At 44.8% G+C, this 20547-nt stretch overlaps 1 protein-coding gene across 1 annotated transcript in view; it reads left to right on the plus strand.

The window, feature by feature from the left end:
* Window positions 1-20547, plus strand: part of ADAM19 (ADAM metallopeptidase domain 19) — a 95837-nt gene that overhangs the window by 54389 nt on the left and 20901 nt on the right. The window contains exons 6-15 of the mRNA XM_066589199.1: window positions 527-710; window positions 3746-3811; window positions 6864-6935; window positions 8119-8285; window positions 12311-12395; window positions 15113-15252; window positions 16095-16272; window positions 18378-18467; window positions 18617-18812; window positions 20077-20185. Coding sequence (XP_066445296.1) covers window positions 527-710; window positions 3746-3811; window positions 6864-6935; window positions 8119-8285; window positions 12311-12395; window positions 15113-15252; window positions 16095-16272; window positions 18378-18467; window positions 18617-18812; window positions 20077-20185 — 1287 coding nt within the window. The remainder of the gene's footprint in view (window positions 1-526; window positions 711-3745; window positions 3812-6863; window positions 6936-8118; window positions 8286-12310; window positions 12396-15112; window positions 15253-16094; window positions 16273-18377; window positions 18468-18616; window positions 18813-20076; window positions 20186-20547) is intronic.

Here is a 20547-nt window from a genome sequence, read left to right on the forward strand (position 1 = left end):
GAACTCGTCCCACAAAAAACAAGCCCTCAGACAGTTCGTATGTCAATGGGAAAGTAAATGATTGTTTGAAAGTGGGAATTGTTTAAAACCCCTCTGAGCAGTTTACAATAGGAGTGAGCGGGGGCGGAGCTAAGCTCTGGCCCCCTCCCTGCCCCTTGTCCTTAGCCAGCAATATGAGTGGGCGGGACAGAGCGAATCTTTGCTCCGCCCCTTCCATTGCAAACGCCGGAATGGAGGAGAGAAGCAGAGAGCTGATGAGGGGCAGGGACAGCTTAGATGGAAGCGTATATCGGGCGGCCGTGAAAACGCCGTTCTGTATACGCTCGTGTAAATAAGCCCTTAATGTGAGGTGTTGCGTCTGACCTGGTGGAGCGTCAGAGCATCGGATGGTGTTTTCATGCATTCAGTGAATTATTGCAGTGATCAACATATTGTGCATAATTTGCATATTCATGAATATGATTACCATTTCAGCATATTGTGGAATATTGTCTCTGTGAGTAAATGTCCAGTCTTGTATCTGCAGGGGACTTATAACGCTCGGCAATGGGATAAGTTATGTGTTGGAACCAATGCCGGGGGACGGTGACAGACATCTCATCTACAGAGCGGAGTATCTTGAAGTGGAAAAACGCAAATGTGGACACTCAGACTCTGCAGGACAGCACTTCTCCAACTACACCTACCGTCATCTTCCTCATCATCATCGGGTGATTGTAGTGCAAAATCCGTTAACTGCGTTGTCCTCGACTTTTACTACTGATGATCTATTCTCCGGACAAGTCATCGATAGTTGGCGTCCGCCGCTCGGAATCCCTGCTGATTAGCTGATCGTTGGGCCCGTTCGCAGTGCAGGCAGCACTGGAATCTGATAGTGCTGTCCGTTTTACAGCGCCTTGTTTGATCTCAATGGGAGCTGTGCCTGTAGTACTAAATAGGTACTAAATATCTATTTGTTTCCAGCGCTGTACATACTGACAGTCGGCCCGGGGATCAGCTGCTTGGCAGGGATCCTGAGCAGTGGATATCCACCAATCAACTATTGATATCTTATCCTGAGCATAGCCCTTTAAATCCTATGCAAATTTCAACTATACATCCACAGTATTTCTACGGCATATTCCCCATACAACCACATGCAATATTTGGAGATGGGAAGCATACAGGGGTACAGTTTGACCCCATGGATTTCTATGGGTAATGTATTACAAACATCAAATTTAAGGGGTATTCCCACCTTAAAGGCGTATTCTGGAACTTTTACGTTTGATGACTTATCCTCAGGATAGGACATCAGTAGTAGTACGGTGGGGATCTACTTCACATGGCCCGATCATATGGCAAAAACATGGCCAGTATCACACATGCGGCCGTCAAAACCCCGCAGTTTCATTTTGCTGCAGATTCCTGCCTCCGACAGCTGGATTTAGCGCACCCCATCATTGTGATGGGAGATGAGATGAGCTAAACGCAGTAAAATAGAACAGACACCGCTCGAAAATTGAGGCGTTTTCGAACGCCACGATTTACAAACGCTGTCTGCAAAGCCACCATTGAAATCAATGGGAGCTTTATATGGCGATTACCGTGGCGTAACTCTATGTGTGGAGCAGCCTAAGGCCTCATGTCCACAGGTAAATTATTATTTAAAATCCGCAGCGGTTCTCTCACACGCGGATCAGCGCCCCATAGGGATGCATTGGACACCCGCAGGTAGTTAAATACCTGCGGATGTCATTTTTCCCGTCAGGCGCGGATCCGCAGCCTATGGAAGCCGTCCGGATCCGCGGGAGACCTGTACCAGAAGTAAACTCACCTGCTCCGGACGATGCGGATCTTCCTTCCTACACGGCCGGATGTTCTTTCTTCGGCCCGGCGGATGTGCCTGCACGAAAATGGAGCATGTCCATTTTTTTCCCCACACGCGGATCCGCGCCTGACGGGAAAAATGACATCCGCAGGTATTTAACTACCTGCGGGTGTCCAATGCATCCCTATGGGGCGCGGATCCGCGTGCGGGAGAAACGCTGCGGATTTTAAATAATAATTTACCCGTGGACATGAGGCCTTAGTACGTAAAAGGCCCTTTAGACAGGATATACCATAAATGTCTAATAGATACATGTCCACCTCTGGGACCTACCCATATGTCCAGCAAGGGTTTCTCTTGACCTCCACGTTGCCTGGCGATGCATCCAGATGGAGAATGAATGCAGACGTGGCGGCACATGTCCGACCTGGCTGATACCATGACTCCCATTGAAGTGAATGCAAAGAACCGTCGACTTGCTTTCCCACCTCACCATTCATTGTCCCCCTGGATGCGTAAGCTGCCTCACCATGTGGGGTGGAGGTAGGACCTGCATCAATCATAGCTTCTAATTCTTAATTCCTCTAAATGTACCTGAATGGAGTCCTTCTACAAGCTGCCGCTCATTAAAATAAATTCAATTTGACGTTTCCAGATCTGATTTTGTAAGCAAATAATCAGCAAATTAGTTCGTCTGTTGGAATCTATTGGATCGGCATCTCTTCCATCACAACCCCAAACATCTAAGATAGGCAGTAACTAGGCACCCGGCTCTGTGACTGTAAAGCATAAGATTTGTAAGGCCCTTAGATAGCGTTATTTCCTTCAGAATATTCTCTTTCTCCTCTTACACTCTGGAGACATCCATGTAAGAAGCAGATGTCCGTTATCTGGCATTCATTAGTGTTGCAGGACTTTGGATGTCTCACATCACAGATACATCCAAACACACCACATCCCCCTCATTAGACCGCCATCTGGTGCAGCAGTGCAGATGTTTGGAGTCGTCCATACTGTACGGGTCCAGGAGATCTGTGATCTTGTATATTTCAGAGATGTAACATCTGTCTGTCGTATGTCATTCTGTGTCCTCAGATAAATCTACTCTCTGCGGGTTGGAAATGGAGAATCCCTCCGGATGCTGAAGCGTCTGCTAAAATTCATAGTGGATTCTTATTTAGACCGTAAAAGTGAGAGTGAACGAGGACCTATATTCCCCTTAGGAGACTTCTAGCTTTCTGTGTGTGACTTACATGGGGGATAATGTCCTCCTACTGTTAATTACAAGAATATTAAAGGGATTGTCCACCTCTTAACTATTGATTGGTGCGGATCCCCACTGATAAGCTGTTTGTTGGGCTTTTGATAATGTGTATCAAGCAAGAAGTATGCTTCCATTGATTTCAATGGGCAATTAAGTTTAATTAGTTTAACCCTTTGCAAATTCAATTTTGGGTTCAGGGTTTCCTAGGGGGCTTTCTCTTTCTGCCATTTTACAATGGCGCCATCTGCTGGCTAGACCCAGTGCTGCATTATGTGACATGCCGGAGAGGCACTCGACAACAGATCGGCAAGTAATGTACAGTAAGAATACCCTGCCGGACGTCTTCCGTCATCGGAATGCTTTCGTATAAATAAGCCTTCAGGGAGATATTTCTGTGCTCAGTTAAAGCATATGCTGAATGTATACTGCAACCATAAAGTGAATAGACTGGAGGAAATCCCACTCATATCTGCATAGGGTATTAAAACCCTTCACAGGAGGAAAATTCAGGGACTTTATTTAATGTCCCCCCTCCCCCCTGTCCCATTATCTTATACACATGACGTCAGCGATCCGCCACCTGTAGAGTGATTTTCATGGCCTGTTCCTGTACATTTTTAAATTCCTATCATTACTACAGTTTGGAAGCAGACCTCTTGTGTGTCCCGCAGGTGAGGAGAGAAGATGCAGAGGGGGACAGATGTGTGGAGCTTTACCTAGTCGCCGACTACACTGAGGTAAAGCAGCTTGGGGTCTTTTTCTGACTAATTTTTGCTCCTACCATTTGAGACTTTCTAAAAACTATGGTACGTGCCAGAGTTTTAGACAAATAAGGCAAAAATGCTACAAAGTTTTTCAAAAATAGATATATTTAATAGTTTTTGTTTTTGTCAATTAGGAAAATGTTAAGTGAATGAACAAAAGATAAATCTAAATCAAATCAGTATTTGGGGTGACCACCGTTTGCCTTCAAAACAGCATCAATTCTTGTACAAAGTCATGGGTTTTGTAGGATTATAATCAAGTGTATTATTAACCAATTATACCAAACAAGTGATAACCATTGCTTTCATATGTAGGTTGAAATACAGTCATTAACTGAAACAGAAATAGCTGTGTAGGAGGCTTAAAACTGAATGAGGAAAAGACAGACTGCTACAAAGGTGAGGTTGTGGAAGACAGTTTCATGTCACAGGTCATACACAATTACAAGACTGAGCACAGCAACAAGACACAAGGCAGTTATACTGCATTAGCAAGGTCTCTCCCAGGTAAAGATTTTTAAGCAGTCTAGGGTTTCCAGATGTGCTGTTCCAGGTCTTTTGAAGAAGCACAAAGAAACGGACAACATTGAGGACCTTATACGCAGTGATCGGGCAAGGAAACTTAGTGCAGCAGATGAAAGACACAACACACTTCCCTTCCTTTAACCCCTTGAGTGGCACGCCTGGAAATTTTCCGGGACAAGCTCCACTGCTCATAGTGACATAGCCCGGAAGATTTCCGGGCTATGTATCACTATGGGAGCTGCAGAGCACAATGCCACAAGCTGTGACAGTGTGCTCTGCGTGCACAGACCCACAGAGAACAAAGCAAGGGCTTTGAAAAACCAGCAGAAGATATTGCCGATATGCCGGCAATCTCCTGCTTTGTTTACAGGTTGCCATAGAGACCATCGGCTTGTCAGAAGCAAGCCGATGGTCTCTGTGGCAGAGAGAGCTTGGTGCTTGGCTGTCAGAGGACAGCTAGGCACTAGCTCTTACAGCAGAGATCAGAGAAAACCTCCGATCTCTGCTGTGTTAACCCTTTACATGCTGCTGTCTATGTGACTGCAGCATGTAAAGGGCTGTCACTGCAGCATGTAAAGGGCTGTCACCATCGGACCCCCGGAATGTGATCAGGGGTCCTGATGGGTCCCTGTGGAAGTCCCCTAAAGGGACAAAAAAAAAAAATTTTTAAAAACACTCGTCTCCCTTTACTTAGTAAAAAATCAAAAATACAATCACACATGTGGTATCCATGCGTCGTAATGACCCAGAGAAGGAAGTTAATACATTATTTAACCCCTTAATGACATGGCCCCTTTTTTTCTTTTTTCCCCATTTCTTTTTTTCCTCCCTCCTGTTTAAAAAATCACAACTTGTCCCGCAAAAAACAAGCCCTTATATGGCCATGTCAATGGAAAAATGAAAAAGTTATGGCTCTTGAGACGCAACTGCAAAATTAGTTGAAATTCAATGATTAGACCATTTAAAAAAACCTGCCCTGGTGGGCACGACAGGGTGGTAGAAAACCCGCCACTCAAGGGGTTAAAACCAGATGTCCAGCAGTGTCACCAGCTCAGAGATGACAGAAACCATTGGGACCCAGGCGCACCAAGCTAATGTTTGGAGAAGTGGTCTTCATGGAAGAATTGTGGCCAAAAATCCATATCTTTGACGTAGAAACAAGTGACTCAATTATGCATGAAAACATAAGAACTGGGGTGCAGAAAAATGGCAGCAGGTACTTTAGACTGATGAGTCAAAATTTGAAATATTTGGCTGTAACAGAAGGCAGTTTGTTCAGTGCTGAAGGGCTGGAAAGCAGTACAATAATGAGTGTCCGCAGGCAGCAGTGAAGCATGGTGGAGAGAGGTACAATAATGAGTGTCTGCAGGCAACAGTAAAGCACAGTGGAGAGCGGTACAATAATGAGTGTCCGCAGGTAGCAGTGAAGAATGGTGGAGAGCGGTACAATAATGAGTGTCTGCAGGCAACAGTAAAGCACGGTGGAGAGCGGTACAATAATGAGTGTCCGCAGGCAGCAGTGAAGCATGGTAGAGAGAGGTACAATAATGAGTGTCTGCAGGCAGCAGTGAAGCACAGTGGAGAGCGGTACAATAATGAGTGTCCGCAGGCAGTAGTGACGTACAGTGGAGAGAGGTACAATAATGAGTGTCTGCAGGCAGCAGTAAAGCACAGTGGAGGTCCTTTCAAGTTTTGGGCTGCATTTCAGCAAATGGAGTTGGGCATGTGGTCAGGATTAGAGATGAGCGAGTATACTCGCTAAAGGCAATTGCTCGAGCGAGCATTGCCTTTAGCGAGTATCTCCCCCGCTCGAGACTGCAGGTTCAGGTGCCGGCGCCTGGGAGCGGTGAGTAGTGGCAGTCAGCAGGAGGGAGCGGGGGATAGAGAGGGAGAGAGATATCTCCTCTCCGTTCCGCCCCGCTCTCCCCCGCGTCGGCACCCGAACCTGCAGTCTCGAGCGGGGGAGATACTCGCTAAAGACAATGCTCGCTCGAGCAATTGCCTTTTGCGAGTGTACTCGCTCATCTATAGTCAGGATTAATGGTGTCCTCAATGCTGAGAAATACAGGCAGATACTTATCCATCATGTAATATCACCAGGGAGGTGTTTGATTGGCTCCAAATATATTCTTCAGCAAGACAACAACCCCAAACATACAGCCAATACCTTTAAGAACGATCTTTGGTGTAAAGAAGAACAAGAAATCCTGGAAGTGATGAGCCCTGATCTCATCATCATTGACTCTGTCTGGGATTGCATGAAAAGACAGAAGGATTTGAGCAAGCCTACATCCACAGAAGATCTGTGCTTAGTTCCTCAAGATGTTTGGAACATCCCTGCTGAGTTTCTTCGACTGTGTGCAAGTGTACCTAGAAGAACTGATGCTGTTTTGAAGGCAAAGGGCAGTCACACAAAATATCTGGATATTAGCTGGATCTAACAGCTATGTGTGGGACATTTATGTGTATATTTGCATTGATATGTGTTTCCTACATTCAGTTCCAGAAGCACGACTCTGACCTGGAGCGTACTCAACGCAAGATGTTGGAAGTCACCAATTATATAGATAAGGTACAAGTTGTAATGAGACCGTTTAAAGTCATCCACGCACAAACTACCATTAAAATCTAACTTTCTGTGTTCGCTGCTGACAAGTTGACTGTCTGTAAACCAGGGGTGGACACAGAGGGCAGAGGGACCCTGTGCAAAGAATGTGCCTGGGGTTTCCTCCAAAAACATTATATACACATATTTTATTAGACACTTTTTTATAACATGGAAAGTTCATAAATAGTGGCTCAGCTCTAGTATACCTCCAGATTCTGCAGTCACCAAATAGCCAGATACTAGTTCTACACAGTGATAGTGATTACGATGGAGTTACTTCAAGTTATCTCAGGTGGCATCTTCTCTAATTGAACTATTGTTCTTATCTGGGTCCAGACCACCATGAAGACTTCTTCCAGCCATGACTTGTTTCTTCGCAGTCTCGCCATCCTGATAGTGCGCCTAATAAACCCCACTTAATGAAAGTGCCCCCCTTCTGTAGCCCATACAGGACTTCTAGATGCCCCTATGTGCATTGTATACCTGAGTCTTTCCCCCAACTCGGAACAAAATGTACTCAAGAGCCAAGGGAAGAAATCAAGTATAGAGCGACATCTGGCAGTCTTGTGTCATGAAGAGACTGATGCTGGATGGAGTTATTGCCCACACCTTGCCCGACCTTCCAGGGGATGGGGGGGGCAGCGGCATCTGTAAGTCAGGAGGTGGGGCACCATTCGGCTGTGAACCCCTTTTTACCCCCAGGGCCACTGTGCAGCTGAACCAGCTGTACAAGTGATATGTGCACCCCTGCTGTGAACATTACATTTACCTACTATTGCTGCAGTGTATGCAGGGGTATTATAGAGAGACAACAGCCCAAAATTTAAACTGGCGCTTACCATCACATCTTCCCCATTAAGTGGGTATGTCCAATGCTTCTTCACCCACTGAACATCTCACCCTTTGAGAGTTGGTGGATGTTGACCCTGCTCCAATATTATCTCGTCTTATAATGTTACAAGCTTTATTCGACTTCCCTCCACCCATTGGGGAAAACTAGAGCTGGCCTCCTTTCCTTGTAGGGCCCCGTGGTAGCTGTGTGAGCTTCCTCTGTATTAGGTATCCCATGTTACATCTTCATCTGCCATGTATGTTAATAACTAGGAAGACTTACTGTTTTAGTCATCCTTATATGGGCTATCTAAAGTTTTACAGGGCGCTGAAGATTCGCATTGCACTGGTCGGATTGGAGATCTGGACAACAGGAGATAAATGCAATGTGTCCGAAAATCCATACGCCACCTTACGTGCCTTTTTGTCTTGGAGAAGAAAGCTCCTATTGCAGACCCCTCATGACAATGCACAGCTGATAACGTAAGGGCATCTCTACTATATACCTTATTAAACCATCGCTGTGATATTAGAGCAGTGTATATTGGGAAGACCCCAAGCAGTGCTGATGATGCCCACACAAAAAAGACCATTTTACCTTTTAGGTCATTGGAAGACTGATTTTGATGCAGATTTTAGAGGCGGAATTCACATGGAATCTTTCCACGGTGAACTCCGAATGAATGACGGGCAAGAGCTGCCTGTGATTGGCTGAGCACCTCAGCCAATCACAATCAGCTCTTTCAGCAGGCGGGGATTTTAAATCCCTGGCTGCTGATAAATCAGCACCACAGTGCAGGGGACAGCAGGAGAAGCCGCGACTGTGCCCCACAGCTGAAGCAAGGTGAGAATTTATTTTGTTTTTTTACAGCACTTTTACAGGATTTTCAGGGAAGGGCTATTTAAAGCCCTTCCTTGAAAGCAATTGAAAGGGTGCCAGCAGCAGAATCCTCTACTGCCGCTATCATGTGTGACTGCTGCGGTAGAGAATTGAAGAATTCCTCTGCTGCATCTGTCACAGATGTGGCAGGTGTAGCAGCAGGGAATTCTTATTAGCGGGGATGAAGGAAACATCTGACACATGCGGCAGACGTGTTTTCCATCCCCGCGCGGGGCCAGCAGCAGCGGAGGGTAAGTTTACTTTTTTTTTTTTTTCACACTAAAATTTTTGTTTTTCAGGGAAGGGCTTATATGTAAAGCTCTTCTCTAAAAACAATGCAGGAGTGCCGGCAGACCATTGTTTTCAATAGAGCCGCTGGCAGCAGCCGCAGCTCCATTGAAAACAATGCGTGCATTCCCTATGGTGCACGCATGTCCTATCTTTGCAGGCACACGCCTGTAAAGCACGGACATGTGCACACATCATAGGGAATGCATTGGGGATAATAGACGCACAAAATACACGCTCGTCTGAAGCCACCCTTAGGGAAGGTGACGGAAGCAGGGAATGTATTTTTTTATGCTCACCAGCTCCCAGGTTCCTGTACATGTATCTACATTCTTTGTGTATCGCTGCACTTAATGAATAAAGGCAATAAATTAGATAATGAAGAGGTATTAAATTAACAGCATAGTAAATGCGCGTATCAATATGCTGGGTTCTTAGATTGCAGTATTTAGCCTGATGCAAGGAAATCCCCAAACTTCCTCTCCCTTACATAATAAGTTTGGCATCCCTGTCTAAGTGCCGTAACCCCCAGACATGGTACATCACAATGCCAAGAATTCCAGCACTGGGGCACATAAGATGGGGGCGTAGGCAAAAGGCGGGAGACGGGTACAGGCCTCTATACACAGGATGGGTGTAGGAGAAAGTCTCCAGATTCTAGTAATACAAATGCTTTTTATGCTATATTTGCTGCAGAAGCTGGATAACCACTAATATGGCCGTCATTACACGAAATGCTGATCTATAGTTGCAATCAAAATTATTCAATCCTCATTACAAAGTAGTTTTTTTTGTCAAATTTATAAACTTTCACCTCTTTGAATTGTTCTGGTTTGATTGTTGTTTTTTTTTTTGCAAATAGCTCAACACAACTAATATAACAAGCGGTTTCTCCAAATTCAATGGAAAATACCACTTTTAATGACTACTGCAGTCTCAGAATTATTCAACCCCTGAGTAGAATCTCTCATAAGAGCACAAAGAGCATACACCAGCAAATCAGATGTAGGGCTTATTCAGACGTCGGTATATTGGTCGGGTTTTCAGGTCCAACTGATATACGCTGCCCCTCTCTGCAAGGGCTTATGCAGACGTGCGTATATCGGTCGGGTTTTCAAGCCCGGACGATATACGCTGCCCCTCTCTGCAAGGGGAGGAGGTAAGAGGGGCTGGGAGCTAGTGCACTGAGCTCCCGCCCTCTCTCCGCCCAGCACCTCTGTTTGCAATTAGAGGGGGAAGGGGCTTGGCTCCGCCCCCTCTAATTGGATCCATATTTGTAAGCGAAAACCCGACCGATATACGCACATCTGCATAAGCCTGTAGTCTCAAGTACACCTGATGTAACTAATCAAGGGCTTCATTGCATCAGGTGTGTTTGAAAATATATATAAAGATAGATAATATAATATGGAGTTGCGGTTATTATAAGTGTAAATGTGGATCCAATTATCGAGTGTACTGCCTGCTGTACTTTAGTCCATAAATCATTACTTAGCCTAGTCCTCACTGACTCTGGTCACTTCAGCAGTTTCACACCTGTCTCCAGACTGTGCCTTGTCTGGGAAGCTTGTGGCGCTTATAGTGATCGAGTGATTGCACCCCTCCAAGTGCTATCCCACCTTAGCAGGTCAGGAATACATCAGCACACTTCTGTACATGGGTGGAAGACCCTGCCCCGCCACTCCTATGGTACTTTGAGCACTTGGCTAGCTTCTCCCCTCTCGTTTTCCACAGGGTTTCTCATACTGTCCTCCGCTTTCTTAGTCACATGGTGATAACGAGGGTGCCAATAGCCCAGGTTCGCCAGCCAACAATATCAGCAGTCATAAAAAATAATAGTAAAAATGTTTATTTCTAGAACATATTCTGCAGCACTATAAATCTGAGGCTGCAGAGAAAATCAGACCCGAAATTCAGCATAAAGTCACTTTCAAATGAGCATAATTTAGCTCTGTATTTGTCCAGGTTTTACTGTAATACGGAGCAGATGTAAATCTATGTATCTAGATTTTTCACAGCCATTTTTTGAAAATGCAACATGACCTTTTTTTTGTATTTGACTCTGTATTGCAATTTTTTTCTATTGGGCAATCTGTATTTGTCCATTAGAAAATAAAATATACTGAGGGAAATACAGGTCATATACTGATGACATACGGTTGTAATGTCATCTGTAACACGTTTGTAATATACATCTGTATTATGGACATGTTAGAATACCTTATCTGAAACTGGCCTTAAACTAATAAACAACTTAAACAATAGGAATGAGAGCCCTGACTGGAAGTGCTTAGTCTGTGAGGACATAGGGGTGACACAAGAGTTAAAACTGCTTCTTCCCTGTAATGGTCCGGCCTCCTTTATATAAATAGGGTAGTATGTATAAAGCTGTATGAACCGCTCACCAGCCAGTATCTGTGTCTATACAGATATGAAGTTAATTAGGGTGTATCAGGTGTGGGGGACGCAGTTGGATGAAGGGGGTTGGATTTTGAGGAGCAATGCAGAAAAGCGATAAACCTAGAAGAGTTAGGGTGCATTTACGTTTCAAAGATGATCGCTCAAAAGATGGCTTTTAAGCGATCATTTTGCATAAACTACTACTTGGCACTAATGCCTATTAGTACCAAGTAGCAGCTTGTGAGCTGCTGGGAGTTGTCGGCAGGAAACAGACCCCCCCCCCCCCCCCACTGTTTCCTGATTACTTTCGCTTTGATCTGCTGGCGGGGCTGACAGCTAAGAACAGCTGATACAATGTTATCAGCTGTAATCTGCTCTCCGCGGGCAGAGCATAGAGTGTGGTCTTGCTTATCAGCTGTTCTGCTGAACGATGGTTTTCAAGCAGAACTGAAAACCATCGCTCGGCTGAAAACTGAAAGATGGGCACATTTAGACATAGCGTTATCACTCAAAAGACGGCTTTTGCGTGAATTTTGATCGATAATCGTGTCTAAATGGGCCATTAGATTAGTGATGTGTTAGGCTTCTATAAAGAGATGTGTAAAATTGATGATTAATCTCAATTTCTGGAGTAACACACTCTAGGGAACTGGTGCAGCTCAAGAAAAGTCCTTGGAGATGGGAGTGGGAAGTATGGATTATGCTCCAGGATCATCCCTCTCTAAATGCTCTATTAGACCATGTGGACCTAATAGAGGGGGACTGTATTTGATACGTCCCCATTATAGCCAGAACAGAAAGCCACTGCGAAGAGTGATCACCTACCTCATCATTACAGGACAGGATGAATGGAAATTTGTCTGTTTTTTTATATAAGAAATCAATCAAGAAAGTAATTGTTCAGCCTTGTCTGTAACATTTTCCCATCTGTGTTCTGCAGAGGGCGCACTTTCCATGGTACCACAATAGGACTGGCTCCACTGCAGGCGATGTGCTCTTCTTATCAGTCTGGGGGTGTAAATATGGTGAGGATGTTTGACAACCCTTAAACATTTTTATTGTTAGTATTAAGTAGCAATTTGAGTTTTATGTCTGTGGTTCATTTATGTACAGTTTTAGTTGGTCATAGAATGGTAGAGTTGGAGGGGACCTCTAGGTTCATCGGGTCCAACCCTCTGCTAAATGCAGGATACCCTAAATCATCCCAGACAGATGTCTATCTAGCCTCTATGTGAAGACTTTCATTGTAGGAGAACTCACCACCTCCCGTGGTAACCTGTTCCACTCATTGATCACCTCACTGTCAGAAAGTTTTTTCTAATATCTAATTTGTGTCTTCTCCCTTTCAGTTTCATCCCATTGCTTCTAGCCTTTACTTTTGCAAATGAGAATAGGGCTGATCCCTCTGCAGTGTGACAGCTCTTCAGATATTTGTAGACAGCTATTAAGCCTCCTCTCAGCCTTCTTTTTTGCAAGCTAAACATTCCAAGATCCTTTAACCATTCCTCATAGCACATGGTTTGCAGACCGCTCACCATCCTGGTAACTCTTCTCTACACTTGTTCCACTTTATCAATGTATTTTTAAAAGTGGGGTGCCCAGAACTGGACACAGTATTCCAGATGAGGTTGGACTGAGGAAGAGTACAATGGATAATTACCTCACGTCATCTAGACTCTGTACTTCTCTTAAGGCTGCATTCAGACGAACGTACAGTATATCGGCTCGGTTTTCACGCCGAGCCGATATACGTTGTCCTCGTGTGCGGGGGGGGGGGAGGATGGAAGAGCCAGGAGCAGGAACTGGGGAGAGGCGGGCCGGGGGCGGGGCTAATTCCTCAGAACAAATAGTGCAGAGGGGCAGAGAGGAGGCAGAGATGGGGCGGGGGCTCAGTTCCTGCTCCTGGCTCTTCCATCCCGCCCCCCTGCACACGAGGACAACGTATATCGGCTCGGCGTGAAAACCGAGCCGATATACGTTCGTCTGAATGCAGCCAATACATCCCAAAATTGTGTTTACCTCTTTTGCTGCTGTATCACACTGTTAACTCATGTTCACTCTGTGATCTATTAGTATACCCGTCTGTTTTACATGTGCTGCTTAGCTCAATTCTGCCCATTCTGTATGTGCTTTTTTAAAATTTTTCTTACCGAGATGTAGGACTTTGCTCTTCTCCCTTTAAAAAACGATTGTGTTCGTTGCCGCCCACTGTTCAAACTTGTCTTAATCTTTTTGAATCCTCTCTCTCTTCTCTAGTGTAAGCTATACCTCCTAGCTTTGTGTCATCTGCAAATTTGATCAGTTTCCTATCAATTCCCTTCTCCAGATCATTTATCCAAATGTTGAACAACACTGGGCCTCGGACAGAGCCTTGTGGTACCCCACTTGATACATTCTTCCACTTGGATGTGCAGCCATTTATGACCACTCTTTGAGTACGATCACTCAGCCAGTTGTGAATACACCTAACAGTTGCCTTGTCAATCCCATATTTGGTCATTTTTTTCAATAAGTATGGTACGAGATACTTTGTCAAATGCTTTACTAAAGTCAAGATATACTGCCGGTATATCTACTGCATTTACCTGATCAACCCAGTTGTTGATTCTGTCATAGAAGGAAATTAGATTCGTCTGGCATGACTTGTTTGTTACAAACCCATGCTGGCTCTGGTTAATTACTCCATTCTCATCCAAGTACTTGTATACATGCTGTTTAAAATGTGTTCAAAGATCTTTCCTGGTATAGAAGTCAGGCTCACAGGCCTGTAGTTTCCTGGATTCACCTTCTTCACTTTTTTGAAGATAGAGATAACATTTGCCCTTCTCCAATCTTCTGGGACTTCTGTTCTCTGCGAATTTTTAAATATTACGACAAATAGTTCAGCAATTAAATCTGCTGCTTCCTTCAGTGTCCGGGTATGTAATTCATCTGGACCTTGAGACTTGAATTCATTTAAGTTAGCTAAGTCTTACCTCACCATCTCTATGCTTATATATAGCCTGCATTCTTGTATTCCCCTAATAGCACAGGGAAGATCAGCTGATGTTCCATTTGCTTTTCGAGATAAAAGAAGTACAAAATAGGAATTTAAAAGTTCGTCCTTCTCAACATTATTTTTAACCAATTCACCAATTTCATCCTGTAAACATCCTATAGTATCTTTGACTTTTCTTTTCACATTCCCCCGAAATCCTTTTTTATTGCTTTTGGCCTCTTTTGCCATCCTCAATTCATTATTAGCTTTAGCTTTTCTGACACTTACCCCACAGTTTATGCAGACCGCATTATATTCTTCTTTAGATATTCCCCCCTCTTTCTATTTGATATTGTATTTCATCCGTCACTATACTCTCATTGACAAAAACAATAATGCAGCCAGACAGAAATGTCAGATTGTTGCAAAATAATTACAGTTGTGGCATGATTAGATTTTGCACCAGAGGCTCTAAAACTGCTTCCCCCATTACCCTATAAAAAAGGCTCGTAGAAGCTACTTTTGTGTAGTGTACCTCTTGTTGATAGATCGTTGACTGCTAGGCGTGCCTCTACGACGCACCTGAAGACATTTTGCCCAGTGTGGGTAAATGTGCAATAAACCTAAACTTTTGCTCTGATATTGTACTCGCTCACATATATCCTCATTACATTCACATATATAAAGTTTCATCCGATTCCAGCAGATCCTCCTTGGTGCATTATTTTTTTGTCAGCGTTGTATAATCTAGTTATGTTACCGCAGGATCACTCAGATAATGCGATTGGAGTTGCAGCCACAATGGCCCATGAAATGGGACATAATTTTGGAATGAGCCATGACGCTGCCGGTTGTTGCACAGCAAAACCAGAAGACGGTGGCTGCATCATGGCTGCTGCTACTGGGTGAGTAGACTGTTAAAGCCTTATAAAGCAAGTCTGCAACCAATTAATGCATGCCACAAGACATCAGTTGTGTGACGTATTTTATATGCAGATGTAGCAGCCATTAACATGACTGGAGCATTATGATAACTTGATTTACACTATTGTACTAAATGTTATTGTAACTGCATTCTTGTCCGAGTGTGCTCGGGGGGCAGCGGGGGTTAGCGGGGGAAAGAGTGAGAGAGATCTCTCTCTCTCTCCCTCCCGCTACCCCCCCCGCCGCCCCCCGAGCACGCTCGGACCAGTAAGCAGTTACTCGAGAAGAGTGAGGCTCGCTCGAGTAACTGGCTTATCTGAGCGTGCTCGCTCATCTCCACTGTTAAGTTAGCTTTTGCTACATCTGTACTTTAGATACAAAACCGGTCACTTGACTTTCCGATAACTGCAAGGATGCATTGAAGCAAACAACTGCAGTTGTTAACGGAATGACGCTATATAATTATGTGACCTCACTTAATGCCCTTATATTTCTGAGACAGTCCACCCTCTGGCTATAGTGCAGCGTGACACCCCCCCACCTCTTCCACCCCCCAGCTACACATGGATAATGCAAACATCAAAAAAGTAATATATATCTGACAAAATCCTGCCCCTTGCAGTTGGGAAAGGGCATTGCTATAGTTGAAATGTTTGCCAAACCTCATGGATGGTTCCCTCTAGTAATATGCTTTTGCCCTTTGGGGTAATAGATGCCGGTGGTCATGGGTATGGGATAGTATTGGTCGCAGAAAGAATGAGCGATTGACAGCAGCAAAGTAATGAAAAGGGACGACAGTAATATATTTTCTGTGCTTTTTCAGGCACCCATTTCCCAGAGTGTTCAACACCTGTAATCGACGGGAACTGGACCGCTTCTTACGCTCAGGAGGAGGAATGTGCCTCAGCAACACCCCAGACACCAAGACCCTTTATGGAGGAGCACGCTGTGGAAATGGTTTCTTGGAAGAGGGAGAGCAGTGTGATTGTGGAGATCAAGAGGTAGGAGGTGGTATCTGGAGTATGCAGTGCTGGCTTAGATTAAATGGCACCCTGCGCGGAATCGTATAGGGTGCCCTCCATTATAAGAAAAAAACTATGTATATTGCACTGATAGGCAGTGTACCTTCTGCAGAAAGCTGCAAGTTAGCAGCATGCCTACCCCAGAACAGCTCAGGGAATAAATATAGCACCAGAACCAAGCTCATACCATAAATACAGCACGAAGAACCAAGCTTATACCATAAGTGTAGCACTAGAACCAAACTCATAACATAAATACAGCACCAGAACCAAGTTGATACCATACATACAGAACCAGACCCAAACTCATAACATAAATACAGCACCAGAACCAAGTTGATACCATACATACAGAACCAGACCCAAACTTATAACATAAATGCAGCACCAGATTCAAGCTCCTAACATTAATACAGCACAAACCAACCTCCTCATGTAGATACAATACCAGAACCAAGCTCATAACAACTACAACCCCAGAATCAAGCTCAGTACATACATACAGTAGCAGAGCTAAGTGATTGTATAGCTAGGGCGCCGATGTACTGACTGCAACAGTTTGGAATATCAGAGGGGAGGGGACAGAGCCAGGAGGAGGATGTTTCATGTAGCTCCACAAGATCCTGCCGCATGAAGGAAGAAAATTCTCTTATCAGGCGGATCTAAGGGGGGCGATAACCCCTAGCCTACATCTGCCTGGTGTGCCTCGTACAAGCTGGTGGCCAGCGCCCCGGCCACCAGCCAGCTGTGGTGTTATTTGTGCACTTTTGCAAACAGTTTTGATCAAGTCATATTAACATCCTGTTGTTTTTTGTGTACAGCTCCTTGGCAGACTGATGTGCTTCATGATTGCTGCTCCTCCTCCTTGGAATCTGATGTGGAGGGGAAGATGGAAGGGAGTAAGGCTTGGGCTACATGGTGACTTTGGTTTCATGACATTAGGATTCCAGTGTCAGATTGTAACGTTGCATTTAATGGTAGTCAATGGGATCGCGATGTGATGCGCAACCTAATGCGACTGGCATGACTCTTACAAAATCAAGTTGCAAGTTGCAGCGGACGCTGCCAGCATAGACTACAATGCAAGTAATAATACTAATAATAAACTTTATTTGTATAGTGCCAACATATTCCGCAGCGCTTACATAGACGGGGGGGATACAGAAAGACAAAAAATACTAAAATTACAGAACCACGGTTACATAGTAATCAGTTGATGGAAACAATAGGGGTGCGGGTCCTGCTCCAACGAGCTTACATACTACAAGTAATGGGGTGATACAGAAGGTAAAGGGGCTGGAGATGTGCACTGTATGACGAGGTGGAGAGTGAGGAATGCTATACACATAGACAATGGTCAGACATTTAGCTGTGTGACGGCAGAAACAGTATGACTACAGGAGCGGTTTATGATAGCTAGCAGGGACTGCAGTCGGTAGGTCAGGGAGCATGTTATCAGGCGGAGTACAAAGGGGTTTGTTTAGGGAATGCGGTATGCCTCCCTGAAGAGGTACGTTTTTAGAGCTTGCCTGAAGTTCTGCGAGTCCTGGATTGCCCGGGTATCCTTTGGTAGCGCATTCCAGAGGACCGGTGCTGCTCTGGAGAAGTCTTGGAGGCGGGAATGAGAAGTTCGAATTAAAGGGGCGCTCAGTCTGGTTTCGCTAGCAGAGCGGAGGGTGCGGGCTGGGTGATGGATTGAGATGAGGGAGGCGATATAGGGGGCGCTGCACTGTGGAGGGCTTTGTGGATGAAGGAAGCCTCGTGTGACTGCAACTTGTTTGCAACATGTTTGCAATTTTGTGGTTTTGCTAACGGCAAGATCGCAGCTCTAAAATGGTCGAGCGACGGCAAGTCACAGACAAATTAGTTGTCTGAGACCTGATGTTGTACGACCAAAGTCACCTTGTAGTCCTAGCATTATACATGATTGGTATGTTTCTATGGAGCAGCAACAACTGTGTACCAACATACAGCAGCTTTTAGGGAGGACATTAACTGCATGTGTGCTGATTGATGATGCCAAGTGGTCATTCGGCCACCTAATATCTGACCGCTCCTTACTTGTTCACCTTCTCTATTTGTAGCAATGCGATAACCCATGCTGTAATGCCACCACGTGCTCGCTGATGCCAGGGGCTGAATGCGCTCACGGGACTTGCTGCCACGAATGCAGAGTAAGACGTCTCTCCTGTGTTATCCAAACATTATAAATAATAGAAAAAGCATCTGTACATCTGACAAATAAAGCGAAGCGCTCTGTAAACACTTGGACTTTATGGCAAACACGTGTAGCGTAATCCCTGTGTGTAAAATTCCTCATTAGCTGAAGCCACCTGGGTTCCCATGTCGGAAGACATCCAGGGCCTGCGACCTTCCAGAATTCTGCACCGGACATTCTCCTGTTTGTCCTTCCAACTCCTTCCAGCTGGATGGAACGTCTTGCCAGAACGGAGAAGCCTTTTGCTACAACGGGAGATGTCTTACCCACCAGCAGCAGTGCCGGCAGCTCTGGGGAAACGGTGAGCCGGGTCATGGAGACTGTTCTAAGCTTGAATGAAAATGTCACTAGATGTATAAATGTATATATATACGTCTATGAATATATCTAAGGGGTTATCTAGCACGATGTGTGCAACAGCTTTTACACAGTACTAACCTAATAACATATAAAAATGTACACTGTGTAGCTGCTTTATAAGAGACTGCCAGCTAGTAGCGCATTGGACTCCCGATGGCCGTTAGAACTACAGCAGTCCGTCAGGGCATACATTTCAGTAGGTGTTGAAATTGTTCTGCAGCAATATTGGCCCATGCGGACAGGAAGTTTCTTGTAGTTGTTGAAAATTAGATGGCGGTACAGACGTGTTGAACAGCTGACAGGAAGGGTTCATCGATTCATGCTGCTTGTGCCAAATTCTGACCTCCCATCAGTATGGTGTAACGAAAATTTGGATCCATCTGACAAGGTGATGTTTTTCCACTGCTCAGTGATCCAATTTTCGCACTCTTTTGCCCACCGGAGTCTTGCTTTTATGTTTCTCTAAGACAGTTACAGCTTTGGAACTGCTTGTCTGCTGTTATAACCCATCCGTGTTAAGGAATGACAAGTTGTGCAGTCGAACACTTTAGTTGGAGAATCAGTGTTGCATTCAGATGTAATTTGCTTGACTGTGTACTGCCTGTTCATCAGAACGATTCTTAACATCCTCCTCTAATCCCTTTCATCAATGAGCTGCTGTTATGGTCTATCCATGTTAAGGAACAATACGTTGTGCATTCGGACATGGTAATTGGAGCACTAGTGTTGGATTTGGCTGCACCGCCTGTTCATCAGAACGATTCTTGACATCCTCCTCTGACCCCTTTCGTTGACGATCCTCTTTCACTGGATGTTTTTTCTTGATCCCCTCATTCTCGGTACACTCTGTACACCACCGTACAAGAATACCCCACAAGGTTGGCAGTGAAATCCTGACCCTGGCTAGTCTAGCACCAATGACCAGGCCTAGTTGGAAGTTACTCAGATCACTGTATGTTCCATCTAATGTGGATTCACACTGAAACTGATCCACGGAAAACTTGTCACGTGATTTTATGCTGCACTTCGGTGTCACCGGGATAATCTCCATACAGGGAAGCCCCATCATGAAAGGGCTGCTGTCTCTAATAAAGTGGCTATGTAATGTACGTTATACGGAATAGCTTTTACACATTACCAGCTTAACTCATGCTAATATATATGGATAGATATATACCAGTAATTGCCATATGTTTGTATTACAGGAGCCAGCATTGCACCAGATGTGTGTTTTGAAAGGATCAATGCAGCTGGTGATCAGTACGGCAATTGTGGGCGAGATATGAATGGAGAATACAGGAAATGCGAAACCAAGTGAGTGGGCAGTGTGGTAATGCAAAGCGAATGAGACCAGAAGAATAATGAATGAGCAGTATGTGATATGCTATAATAAACTTGGGGTATGATTGTGCGATGCCTCCTGTTCGTTCACTTGCCAGTAATCACTTCTTGCTGCAAACTGAGACGGACAGAATCGTTCAGCTGAGAGACCATGGTTTATCACTCTGGCAGATCTCCATGTGTGTAGGCCGGGATGTCAGCACTCTGCAAAGTTGTGTCCCAGTGGTTAGGGGGACAACAACAAACTCGAATGACAGTAGGAGGTGCACAGAAGCGAAGCTCTGCATATGTAGATCATCAGATCCGAAGAATGGCGCATGGTGATCCATTCTGTG

This window comes from Eleutherodactylus coqui, chromosome 2 (assembly GCF_035609145.1).
Source record: "Eleutherodactylus coqui strain aEleCoq1 chromosome 2, aEleCoq1.hap1, whole genome shotgun sequence".
Classification (NCBI taxonomy): Eukaryota; Metazoa; Chordata; class Amphibia; order Anura; family Eleutherodactylidae; genus Eleutherodactylus; species Eleutherodactylus coqui.